The sequence below is a fragment of the Stegodyphus dumicola genome, chromosome 7 (assembly GCF_044657685.1).
Source record: "Stegodyphus dumicola isolate Sdum_Otavi_A_Nest chromosome 7, ASM4465768v1".
NCBI lineage: Eukaryota > Metazoa > Arthropoda > Arachnida > Araneae > Eresidae > Stegodyphus > Stegodyphus dumicola.
Window position 1 is genome coordinate 145,652,651 of NC_140774.1, and position 14,257 is coordinate 145,666,907.

The following is a 14,257-nucleotide window of genomic DNA, read 5'->3' on the forward strand; positions in this document are numbered from 1 at the left end:
GCCCGTTAATCTATCATCGGATAATCGGGATAAGGTGACTGTATTTACGTTATTGTTAAATTTATTGTTTTTATCGGTTAATTCCCTCCCTTATTTAAGAAGATAACAGAATTTTAATTTTTTAAATTCAACCTCTGATAAACAAAACCATTGCAAAAAACGAATTGTGTGCAATTTTATCGCTTGTCTTCCGGAACAATGCTCGAATTATCGCAACCAGAAACTTTATGGAGTCAACTAATAAAAATAAAAAGTATCTGAAAGGATAAATCCGCTAGAGTGCGAGAGATGGCGCAGCCTTCGTTGACTAGAAAAGCTAAGTTACCCAAGCAATGAATCATTGGTGCGAAAGTGGGAGCCCAGTTCCGAGTTGTCGTTTAAACAGTCTCACAAACTCGACGTCGTAACCCGACGGTGTAGACAGTGTTTTTCGGGAAACTTATCCGGTAAATTGTCACAATTTCTTTAAGAAGCATTCAAAGAATCTGAAGACATATATTTTCTCCTTCTTCTTATAGAGCGTTTTTTAAACTGTTTAAAAACTTTATCGAAAGTTTTACAAAACAATGTATAAGGCAATAAACTATATGGAGAACTGTTGAAAATACTTTTGAAGATTTTTCAGAGGTAATTAATTGGCAAATTTATGTTTGCTTTGATGAAAGAGTTGCGCGTTTCGATTTTAGAATTCTTTCCAGTAAAAATAATTTTGTGAGTTATTTCAGGAACACGATTTGTAGTGTTTTGTCTGATTCTACAAGTAACATCCGAGTAACAGCTGCAAAAATAAGCTGGACTTTCTCTCAAGCTGAATTCGTTCAATAATATGAGAAATGAAATTTCATGTTTAATATTTAATTACAAAGATAGGAAAGTTTCGAATAAGAGTGAGTAAATGTTTATGAATAGATGAGTTAAAAACATTTTGTCAGTAAGCATTTTTATTCGAACAATGTTATAAAGAAATTATTTCTCATATTGTCTTTGTACTTTTCTGCTGTTTTATTACACTGCAAATTTTAAAATGTGGTGTTTTTTGGAAAGCAAAATTATTATATTAAATTCAGATTTGCTTTTTAAAAGATCGAGTCAATTATAAGCACGGAGTCATACCTAAAATAAATATATAAGAAGTTTGTATTTGGAAACCAACAAAAATACAAATAAATTTGCCTTAAAATAATTGACAGAAAAGTCGTTGAAGTTGTATTTTCTTTAAAACGTTTGGCATAGTAGGCTCAAATGAACTGATAAACAATTTTCTATAGGAAATACGTAAAAACAAATTGTGCCAATAAGACTTTGTCACTTAAAAAAAAAGTCGGTTCACAGTGTTCAAAATGATTAAAAAATGACTGATACATTTTGCTCTGAAGTCTGGAGATGCTGCCAATTTTAATTTCTTCCATGTATTAATCAGCGAAGAGACATTTAAATGCTATTGCTCAGTTCCAGTAAAGCAAAAAATAAAATTGCAACACCTTTAGAGTTAATCCTGGCAGATGATAGTAGTTTTTATCTCACAGGACTAAAATTAAAACAGTTAGTGTGACTATTGAAGTTAAATCGCATTTTAAAACGTTTTCAAGTGTTTAACTTATTATTTCTTTGTGTTTGCACCCCTGCTATTTCATTCAACAAAGAACAAAAAAGACTAATTACCATCTACAGACAATGCTATCTATTCAGCACTTTTTAATTTATATGTGGGTTCTTTTCAAGGTAAGTCTTCATTACATTTTTACTAAAAAATATTTACTGTCTTAACGTAAAAAATGTCTACAGTATCGTCTTTCCATCATTCGCGTCACATTACGTTATGCCACCGCAGCATTAGTCATCCAATCAGCTTTGCAAATATTTGCATTGCGAATACTGATACTATTTTTTTATGATTAATTTATTTTTGAAATTTTAGCTCTGCATTGCTTATTAGCCATAAAAATGAATTAATTTATACTTTTAAATATTTTTTATATAAACATTGGTAAAAAAGTGTTTATTAATATTCTTCATAATTATAGCTTTTTATGGAAATATGAGTTTCTGCGTGTTATTAAAAGATATGTTTAGCACCGTACGTTATGCAACTCCGTTGTAGAATTACAATTTGATAATATATAAATAATACTACATTTAATTATTTTACATATTTTTTTTAATTTTGGGGAAACAAAGATTTTCCTTTTGTTGTTTGATATTTGTTTGAAAATCTGTTCAATTTCTAATGAAACTAATTTCTTTTATACAGTTTAGATAAGGACGTAATTAAAAATTGTGTTTTACTTTGTTAAAATACTGATAGAAAATTTCTTTTTCTTACCAAAAATTAAAAAATAATTAGGTTTCTAGATATGAAACTAATCGTTCTGCCTTCCAGATAACCGACTTGTTTTGTTATGTTTGGTGCGCTATGAAGATTTTTGCGATTCACCGAAATCTTCGTTAAAAATAAAGTTACATTTAAAAATTATTTAATTTATAAATATATTTTCCCCATTTTTTTAAATTAAAATAATTACGGAAATATCTAGAAGAGATATTTTACGTACTATATTACTAAATACTAAGTTCTTAGTCTAAAAGGAATTATTAAGTTGAATGTTGAATTATTTTTTAAATGAATGAGAAACTAATATATTTTCATATATTAGCTTTCAATTAAAAACAGACCATTACAGAACTGAATTATGAAACCATGACAGGAGAATAAATAAAATTTCCTTGTAAGATTTTAAAATAAATAATATTTCTCAAATTTAATCGATATACGTTTTTATTATCTACTCTGCACGTGCTGTGAAGAATTTGCTCTTCGCATAGACCTGAAAATTTACGAATATTGCTCTAATTCTTGTTGTCTGAACACCTCTAATAACCATTATTTGACATGCTGTTTTAGATCAAATTTATATAGAGACATGTTTAATTTTGCACTTAAAATCAGTAAGTTATTTCGTTGATTTTCTTGCGAATCTTATACTGAAATATATTTTTCCTGTTAAACTGGGGGGAAAAGGAATAAAGAGCATAACAATAGTATTCACTTGTACATATTTTTATTGTTTTGTGCAAAGTTAAGCACTGAAGTTTTGAAAGCAATTTTGGAAATATTTATTCGATTTTTCAAATTTTGGATCTAATTCTTGATTACATGTTTATAAATCTTTACTGTAAATTTCAAATCGATACTATAATTACGAAATCTATTAAATGTGTTTCTGCGAATATTCAGTTGCATTGAAAATTTTAAATTACACTCTTTAATTCAGTTTTGTCAGTGTTGTGTGCTTCATTGATTTAAAATATTCAGATCTTTAATATTCAAAAGAAAACTGATCACATGGTCTAAGAATGCCACGGCCCTTGCAGTTAATGTATTTAAAAACTGTGTTTTTTTCATTAAACTATGGAATTTTTAATAGCTATTGCAAAGCATGTAAGAATACACCATGAATTAAAATCAAACCTAAAAATCAAACCAAAAAAGATAAAAGCGCTTTTTTTTAAACACTCACTAGTTTGTAATTAAATATTGACAATAATACCGCAAAACATTGGGTCGTACCATTTTAAAAGTTATTAGTTTTAAATATGCTTTTTTAAATATAAAAATATAACATTTTGGAAAACCTAAAATATTATTTTTTCTGATATAAATATTGCAAGATAATGAGAGTTAAAAGAAAACTAAAAGTTCAATCATTTAAACTCATGAATATAATTGTAAAGAAAGTAACTTCAGCTGCATCGTAGTTTGCCTAATTCACCAGAAAAAATGAAAAAAGAGTATTTTTCTAATGACCCTTTGTTTATCTTTGAAAGTTCAGGTTAAGTACTTACTGCTGAATCTTAACTTTCTTTCCTAAAGTGAAACATTTTGCAAATTCCTTATATTAATTGTTCTCAAAGTTTGATTGTTCAGTTTTGGCACATTATTTAGAATTTTAGAAGCAATCTTTCATTAACATGAAGGTTTTAAATTACTGTTCATTGAAAGTCAGATATAATTTATAAATAATTTAAGAATAAATTGAAATTGTGAACTATGTATAAGTTATATATACTTTATCACTGAATGCATTATTAGTACAAAAATAGCCAAATCCTCACAAAAAAGATAATTTTATTATTATGCGGATCATCTGGAGATCTTTCCTAAGCCTCCTGTAAACGCTTACGATGCTCTTTCCCGCTGCTTGTTTCCATTATCGTCACATCATCGGAACAATCTCCTTCAGGGTCACCGATGTAGATAAGAAATAAGTCAAGATCCAGGATAAATTCCTATAGAAGAGCATTATAGCCGAAAAAATCCTTAATGAGTTAATAATTCTGCTTTTACAGGGTCGATTGGACACAGAATAACCGTCTCAGGAAAACGGGAAAATGGCTAAGCGTAGTGTATTATAAAAAGTAAATAACCTGAAGTGAAAATCCAAGCACCGATAATAAGCTCTTTTAAGAATCTTAATCAGAAAAAGTTCTGATTAGGACAGACAACGGGAATTAGCAAAACAACAGGAATGTCATATCAACCTATCAGGCAGTATTACTGAAAATGCCTATGAATGTTTCGTAATGATTAGTAATAGTAAAAAATTCCGAAGGTATTAATAAATAAATAAAATGTAAATAAAATACAATATGCTAGCATACCTTTATTTGCAATTTATTTTTGTATTTATTTTTATCTTTAACTATGTTTTTTATTTAGCATTTATGTAGTTAAATACATATTTGTTGCATCTTAGATTATATTTAACATTTAAATTGTTCTAAGTTTTTTAAAAAAGATTTGAATCGAATATAAACTCGTATACTGAATGTGGCATTCAGAGTTACACAATATATGAATGCTCGTTATTAACGAAACATATCGACCTTTTCTCTGTTACATTAAAATAAGCAACATCAAGATCATTCCTCTTCCCTCATAACTACGGTAATGACTGCTGGGGAAAATGGTCATGTCCTGCAACTTGCTAAAACCTTCTAATCCCTTGTGTGCGCTAATGACGACATAACGTTATCATCATATTATATGAGGGAAGGATGGTAGTATCTTGAAAGAACTACTTTAAAAATAACACAGTCGAATATCTTAGGATTTCTTATTTTTATTTTATTTTATTTTAATCTATTACAACAAATTGCATGAGTGTTACTTGCTTAAGATGATTTCCTATAGTGGGTGAATTTCTAACAGGGCCTGTTTCATATTCACCTTATTCATAAAATTGGGTTAGCCTATTTGGATACGGTAAAGCATTCAAGGGCTATTTTTCTAAGACTTTCATGGAGGTCTTTATATGGATGTTTGTAAATATATAGTGTCTGTATGACATTGGGGCACTCAAAATACGAATGGTTTAGTGGTAAGAAGAGACCTCCTGACCCATCCTCCTTGGTGCTGCCCTTCAAAACTGGGATGGAACTGGACAAAGTCAGGCGTACAGTCATTTATATAGTTCATGACAACGACAAACGCAGTCTTACATTCCTTGTCATGATAACGACAGGCTCATGACAACGACAGATGCAGTCTTGCAGTCCTAATCAGAAAAAGTTCTGATTAGGACAGATAACGGGAATTAGCAAAACAACAGGAATGTCATATCAACCTATCAGACAGTATTACTGAAAATGCCTATGAATGTTTCGTAATGATTAGTAATAGTAAAAAATTCCGAAGGTATTTCTTTTTTTGAATCTACGGTAACTTTTCGTACTTACCTCGGCACGAAGCTCCTGAGCTACATATCGCTGAAATCATATAATGCAAGCTTATATGCCTGTGAGCAGAAACTGTTTGAATCTTTAGTTATCTATGAACGACAATGGCAAGATTGTGAAAGTATTTTTAAAGGCATGTTGATTTGTTTTGCGACTGTTAAATTAATGATTGCATCTGAAAATAACAGCGTTCGATGCGTAATTTGGCTTGGAGAAGTAACCGAAAATATTATTATTATCATACTGGTTTTAGAATCGCTCGGAAATATGGCACAGAGTCATGAAGCCTTTATAGTACGCTGAAAACACTAACTCAACTTAGACTTGCTAATTTGTAGGGAAATTTCGCCTTTCTTACTGCATGGCCAGCTAGCAATCTGGAGGTCTGAAGTTCAAATTCCGGAGAAGGCATCTTGACGCTTTATGTTTCTCGTCTTTGAAACATTTAAAAAAAATTCTATAAGTGACGCTCCGACTAAAATGCGGTAGAAAATTATCCGGCACCACCTGCATTTGACTATTAACTCACCTCTTCTTTAGTCACTCTTTAAGTGAATCAGAATGCAAGGAATTTTCTTCTTCCTCGTCGCGTGCCTTCATGATGTAACAGGAAACTCATCCAGCTGGCAATCGGAAAGTCTGGATTTTGAATCTCGGCGAAGACATCGTGTTTATTTCGGTTGTCTGGCTTCAAAATAGTCCTAAATGTCTCTACGAGCAGAAGACGAACTAAAATATGGTCGATGATAATTCGTAACCAGCCACCTAGATTTGGGCAACTTTGTCCTAGATTTGGGACACCTAGATTTGGGCAACTTCCAAGGCCGATGCTTAAGTGGAGAAGAATATAAGGATTTTTTTCCTTCCTTAAAATTTTATTCCTTGCTCTTCACTTACAGAAATACAGAAAGTTCTGTGAATGGCGGATGTCAAGGACTTGAAAAGCGTTCTAGTGTACCCCATGAAATTCGAGGTAGTCCAGCAAGCGACTCTTAAAGATCTCCACCCAGTCAGGGCTCTACGTGCCAGTGGCTCAATTGATGGCTCGTTCAGGTGATTTATCCAGACAAGTCAATGCTTTGATACGGAGTAGGAGTGAGAACAAACTGGCTCTTAAGTGTTGGAAATGTGGTACTGAAGGCCACATGTGATGCTATTGCAGAACACCCGAGGGCATGGAAAATGAAACGGATGATTTAACAAGACCAGTCAGTGCCTTGAAACGGAACAGGAGAGAAAAGACACCGATTCTAAAGTGCTGTACTGCGGTGTTGAAGGCCACATACGAAGGAACAGAAGAACACCCCAGAGCACGGAAAATAATCCAGACGAGTTAAACAAACAATTAAATGCCATGTGACGAAAAAGGAATGACCGGGAAAAAAGTGCTGGAACTGCGGAACTGCAGGCCACGTACGCAGGAACTGCGGAATACCCCAGGTTACGGAAAATAAGACCATTTCCCAGCAACGACGCAGGAATCAAATTAATGGTCATATCGCGAAGCAGATTTTGAACCAGAGTGAAAGACCCCATTTTAAAGCGTTGAAGATTTCTGCTGTGAGTGGCAGCAGGAATAGACTATCCATCAATGGGCATATCGATGGAGTTTCTTGCAATATGTTCATAGGCACAGGAGCTAATGTTACCGTCATCTGAAAAGATTTAGATCAACAGTTTAAATATAAACTCATTTGGTTTCATTTTTGAAGAATTAATTAATTTTTTATATCCCTGCGCGAAGCAGCACTAGACTTATTTGAAGCGCGCTTTTAATATATATATATATATATATATATGGTAATTGTACGCTTTTGGCTTCCAGAAAAATCGAGAAAATACCAGAATATTCTGGCGTTTGATTAAAAAGCTTATAAAAGTCGAAGGAAAACATCACAGTTCAGTTTCTTACACAGTTGTTTACTTAGTTCTTGCGGTTGATTGTAGCGAATTCGCGGTGAGATCGGATTAGCATTCTATGTTTTGAACTGAGTTTTGTTCAACGTTTTAGTAGTTTAAAATACAAATACTGTCAGATAACCATATTGTACGAATATCTGAGAGGAAATTTCAGAATTTATTTTATTTGTTGTGATAAGAATAAATTTTACTTACTTTTCATCGGACTTGTGCTTTCAATTTATTATGAACCCGTACACACGCAAAAATACTAATCGAAAGAGGTTGCATAACACTGTTAGATAATGTATACATACTAATAATTATCAATTAAAATTACTTCAGATATAGTAATAGTAACCGGGAAATATCAAAAACTACAATTGTGATAATATAATTATTCCTGATTTATAATTTTCCTACAGACTCAAACAATAAAAAAGAAGTCATTTATTTAATCGACAGAGCTTGATTTGTTTAGGTAGCATAAACTAATGTGAAACTCTTAACAGACGCAGAACGAATAATCGCTGGGTTTCAAGCAACAATAGAGTCTTATAAAGTTAAAAAAATCTTTTTGTTTTATACAGAACTTGAACATTTTAAACAACATGTCTTATGCTTGAAATATCAACGACCACTTGTAGAAATATAACTTGTAGCAGCAAAGTAACAGTCAAATTCAAAAGATATACCAAGCCTAGGAGTCAAGGACTACATAAGCAACTTTAAGTTCTATTACCGGCATGCAATTTAAAATACGGCAGCTATAAAGCACAGCCGAATAATTACAGAAATCTAAGTAACTTGGCCTTGTGCGGAAGAAATAATCCAAAAATCTCAGGTTAAATACTCTCTAACATATTTACATGGTCCACCAGCGGCCGAGCGGTAAAAGCAGCTGAACACTGGTAGTTCGTTCCGGGGTTCGAGTCCCGGCGAACGGGCTGGCTGCATGGGCATTTTCATGGTTTTTCCCCATATGTAAGATGGATATGAGCCAGTTGTCCTTAAAAGAAACCTCCAAGGGGCATCGCTCCCTTTCCGTGTAGTGCCTAAAGACGGAGTACGTAATAAGCAAAAATAAATAAATAAATAAATAAATAAAATAAAAAACATATTTACATTTCTGCTGAAAAAACGGAAAAGGAGAAGTTATAGTAAAGACCTAATCATAATAATCAGTTAATTAAAATAATATAACCTTATAGATCACGAGCATTCGCAAGTCTATTTGAATTTCTTCTTACAAATTAATATGACGAATATTTAAAGCCTGGCTGTTTCCCAGACTCTCACCATTATCTTCCTACGCAAATGAAATTCTTCAGAATAGTTTTCTACGTTACCTTATTGTTTTGCAAGCAGAAAATTAAAAATAAATTGTCTGAAAATGTTTAACGAATGAAAGTCAAAGGTATGTTTCACAGTATTACTACATAATCTTGCAATTATTAGAAAAAAATTACAGAGAAAAGTGTGATAAAGCACCTTTTAGGATTTCTGACATGAAATGAAGAAAAAGATAAGACGTTTTTCGTAAGTCTTTACTTTTTCTATTTATTGCGATTAATATACTTAAAGGATTTCAATTTATTTTCAGGTTCACTCAAACTGAAAAATAGTTCCTTACATTTCAACCGAATGTTTTTAAATATTCACGGCATTTAAGAACATTTAAAATAAAAACGATGCAAATTAATCATTTAAAATTTTAATTAATTAAGTAAAAGAATAACAGAATTTCATTTAAACAATTAATTTATAGTTATCGAAAAAAGGTATGCACTTACTATGTTATTATTATTATTATCGGTTAATTACAGTGATTTTTATCCATAACAGAGATATATTAAAATGTTTTAGGAAATATATAAAGGAAGCTTAGACAAGTAAATATTCTTTATCACCGCTGTTATTGCTTTCGTTGGAACAAGTATTTTCTCCTCGACTAGTTATTTTATAAGTTCTGCCAAGTTATTTCTCTATTTCACGGTCTTCCATGTTACAATTTTCTACCTAATTTCATCTATCATCTCCATGTAAATCATCATTTTCATCATCATAGCTAAGTATAAGTTAACATGAGTAAATATATTATATAAATGTAAATAATTTAGCATCGGTGAATGCATCATTAAAGTTCGTCTTAGTTGTTACGTTTAAGGAACAAGAATGATGATTTTTAATGAAAACTTCATTTTAAAATACACTTGGCAGAGGGCTCTTTCTTCCCTGGATTTCTATGCTTTTTTCTTTCTTCAGGGAAATGAATTGTATGTAAGCCAGTGGTGTATAATGAATTTTGTAGCCAGATTAAACCAGACTGTATCCAGATTTGTAGCCAGATTTTGCATAATGAAAATCTTAAAATGCGAATTCATTTTGCATGAATTAAAAATTTAAAGAATGAGTCTGCTAAACTCAAAACAACTAATGGATCAATCTGTCAGACGATAATTCCTTTTTAGAATACTTTCCTGAACACCACACCTGACTTGTATGTTGCTTAAAAAATATAATCACACTGTGTATGACTTTTTCTTTAATTTTTACATTACATGAAAATGTATAAGTAAGTAAATACATTTTCATTTAATGCAAAAGTTTGGTGTATATGTTCAAATGTACTTAGACACCGTATAAGGAATGAATGTACAGTTTTTCAAGCAGAACTTCTGTGCATTTATCTTGCCGCCAAATGGATCCAGGATCATGGGACAGCATCCTCAAAGTACCTTATTTGTTCTTATTATCTTTCTTCTCTTCAACTTTTGAACAGTATTACCAGCTGCGATAAATTAGTTATCGAAACCCTAGTAACTGTTAGTTCACTTAATTAGAGGTATTGATATCTGCTTTGCTTATGTGCGCGCTCATCATGGTTTCTACGGAAATGAAAGAGTTGATTTCTTAGCTAAAGATGCCTTAAATTTACCCATTGATAGCAACATTAGCATTCCAAAGTGTTATTGGAAGTCCTTTCATTATAAAAAGCTTTTAGCTATGTGGAATGAGGAATACATTTCATCTTGTAATGCTGAAGTCACCAAAAGTTCCTTCCTTCTATTTACCATAGACTGAATTCCAAGTCTTTCCTCTCGTTAAATTTTAAAGTGTCTCAGTTTTTATCTGGTCACGGTAAATTTGCAAGTTATCTGTTTCGTTTTAATCTACGATCAAACAATTTATGTGAATGTTCAAAAAGAGTTCCTCAGGATGTGGAACATTTGATTTTCTCGTGCCCTACATTTGATGGCCCTAGATTATGCTTACAGAACGATTTGAAAATGTTCGGAGTGACTTGGCCAGTGAACTTATCTGTTTTCGTGAAGTCCAGACTGCTGTTCTCTGCTTTTGTTCGCTTTATATATGCATGTAATTTTTAATGTTTATTTATACATGTAACCTTTAATGTTCTAGTTAACTTACTTCTGTAAGCCCCGTGTTGTACATATGTGGTGCACGGGGAGTCTGTATGTTCTCAAAGGAAAAAAAAAGTTTGGTATTTAAAGTAATTAAGTATTTTTCTTGGAAAACAACATAAAGAATAAAGATCTTTTAGATCTATGGCGATGGTTTTACAAGAATCGGTCTTCGGCGCCATAGAACTTGCTAGACCGCCAGAGACCGATTTATATTAAAACCTCAATTTTGTTTTAGCAAAACTGTTTTATTCTTCTTTAACTGTTTTGTTCTTCGAAAACGCACTGTGGGTTTTTTCTAAAGCCATATTTACTTACGCAAAATCCATCTTATATGATATATTAAAATAATTAATTCTTGAGTATAACTAATTTATGGCGTACTTAATCCCTGCAGTTTCACAATTTAAATGCAGATTTTACTTGTGGATGTTCGTATATTTTTAAAGGTTTCTCTGTCACTTGAGAATGAATTAGTTAAATGGATGTGATGGTGATATATGCAATTCAAATAAAAATTTAGGAAACTATACACTTGTGCAACTAGCCGTCTATATAAAAAAAGAAATATATATGAAGATTTTAATAAGTCCAGACAGTGTAATTTCATAAAAGTATTCAATATTTATTATTAAATACTTCATGATTTAAATTGATTTTTTTTATTTAAATCAATCAGATGAAAAATTAGACAAAATATTCTTAAGAATTGCATTTATTGCATACTAGAAGATTTTAAGCAACCTAACATATATGTTACTCACTAACAGACAGATTAATGAAAGTTAAAGGTATTTCTCGTAACTGAATGGCAACACGCTGGAGCCTGGAAGATGAAAGTATTTTATTTCAAGCAGTGGCAACACATTGGTTTTAAATAGCGAGTTTTTTGATTAAAATGAAAGACATTTTTCTTACATTATATTACATTTTGCTGAATGATAGCAATCTGGCGCACTAAAGAATAAAATGCTTTATTTTTAATATAGTTGCCACTGCATACCGCTGAGTTTGCTTAATCGAAAATTCATTAAATTCGTACCAAAATATGATATAAATAAACAACCAATTCGAAATTCAAAGGTCGAGCTTCGAGATTAATATGTTCGAGTGGAGGACTATGTGTATTCAAAATTCGGTGACTCTAGGTGCCGTCATTTCCCTGCAGTGCGGAGAAACACACATACCTTCATACATACAGATTCTTTATCAGTTAATAGTGGGGATTATTTACCGAAGAATACACGATGACCAAAAGTTTCTCTAAGTATGACTTTATTATCCAGTTATCTAGCAAAAGCATGAAAAGAACCCTGCAGCTATCTGCTGTGGATAGAGTTCCGGTCTTCAGTGAAGCAGCTGTGAAGGAAAATGGTTTAATATTTATTTGAGAGTTGGGGTAGGTTGAATATACTACGTGAAAGTACTATCAACTAATCCGCTACTTCGGCCATTCTATGTTAATATACCTGGTGTAAAAACATAATTTATCCCAATTATATTAACTAATGATAATGTCTTATATTCAACAAGTCAGTAATGCACCCAAAACATGGAAAACGCTACTATAAAATTTTCTGAAAAAGAGCAATTCGTTTTAACGGTTTAACGGCCATTATCAAAATAACGGAACTTTTTAAAGATTTAAATTTAAATCTGTAATTTATACCTATGAGATAGAATGTATGCAATGGGTTAACAATCTCAACACCTTGAACACGGAAAGCATTTGAGTAACAAACCTTATCAAATGTAAGAAAAGCCAATGAATTTTTCAAAATATAAAGGTGAGCTACAAATCCCCTTTTACAAGTCGATGCCTGAGCTTTTAAGGTAGCGTTCAGGACTTTCAGAAACAATTAACATTGAAAGACGTCACATTTACTTTGGCGTTTGCCTGCTAAAATGAAAATAACATTACGTTTCATCGCTGTTGGGATAAATTTGGGCCTATGATCATACTCATACATAAAGAATCGACTGCTTAAGATTATCGTGGTTTTAAGACATGCCGACATCTTGGTTTTCATTGCATATTCTCAGAAGATTAATGTTAATGCAGAGGAGGTGCAAACTTGGATAGATAGATGTAGTTCCGTTTGGTTCATGTCCGTGGTCGGAAGCCATCATAGCGGTGCACTCACTCACTCACTCACCTTTCTAGTCATACTCAGTGCAAGACGATGGCAAAATAACCGACCATGTACTGGGAAAAGAGAAAGAGGAGGAGGAGTGAGGACACGCAGAATAGAAGAATTCGACGGCAGGAAGCTGCTAAAGGATGGCAGAATTTCATAAGATTTGCCTAGCCAGTGTTCATTTATGTCCGTATATGATGTTAATTTAATAGGCCATACAAGGAAGCCTGAGTGAAACCACATGGCTTCCTTGTATGGCCTATTAAATTATACTCATTTTTTGCCGCATTTCATTTAAACGTATTTTATTATTTAAATTATTTTTATTATTTATTTAATGAGTTATATTTCTCATTCAATGAATTCAGTTCTCATTTTGCGGCAAGGCAAAAATACATAAAAGCTCAACATATCTTCATTGAAAATTGTATATTACGGAAAAACTTGAAAGACGAAATACGGTTAAAAAGCAATTTTTGCAATTAAAATTAGACTTACTGAACAGAAAAAAAAAAAAAAAAAAAAAAAAAAGCAATTCGGCCAAAGAGCAAGAAAACAAAACTTTCGGTGCACAAAAATTGAAAATTAACTTTTAATCCCACTGGGCAAAAAGACACTGAAGTTGGAACACTAGTTGACTTAGCACTAGTAGCACAGTGTACTACTAAGAGTCAATTGTAAACAGATATATGTCACGTTAGGCCTAGCGCTTCTTACACTTTTAAATCTTTGATAATTCTACAACTGCTGTACTTTTAAATGAAAAAAAAAATTCACAATTTACCAATATATATATATATGTACAACGAAACGTATATATACGCTTCCCCAATGGCATATTTCGTAATAGCTGTATCGCCACCGAGGAAGTGGCTTCTAGAATCGACCAATGGGCTTCCAGTAACGCAAGTTCCTGTAATTAAAGCATCGTGGATTTCTTGTGAAAATTTTCAATGCGAAGTTAGTTCAAATATAAGCATAATTATAAATGTAAATAATAGAAGTCTTAGCATTTTTATTGTAGTCTGTATGAAAAAGAGGTTCTATAATAACAGCCAA

The 14,257-nt window shown here is 32.0% G+C and overlaps 1 protein-coding gene across 2 annotated transcripts in view; it reads left to right on the forward strand.

The window, feature by feature from the left end:
* Positions 1 to 358: 358 nt before the first annotated feature.
* The window catches only part of LOC118189561 (calcitonin gene-related peptide type 1 receptor-like), a 501,544-nt gene continuing 487,645 nt past the window's right edge, over positions 359 to 14,257 (forward strand). For both annotated transcript variants that reach the window (XM_035360181.2, XM_035360189.2), the window contains exon 1: positions 359 to 1,722. In XM_035360181.2, the coding sequence (XP_035216072.1) occupies positions 1,675 to 1,722 (48 nt within the window). In that variant the 5' untranslated portion in view covers positions 359 to 1,674. The remainder of the gene's footprint in view (positions 1,723 to 14,257) is intronic.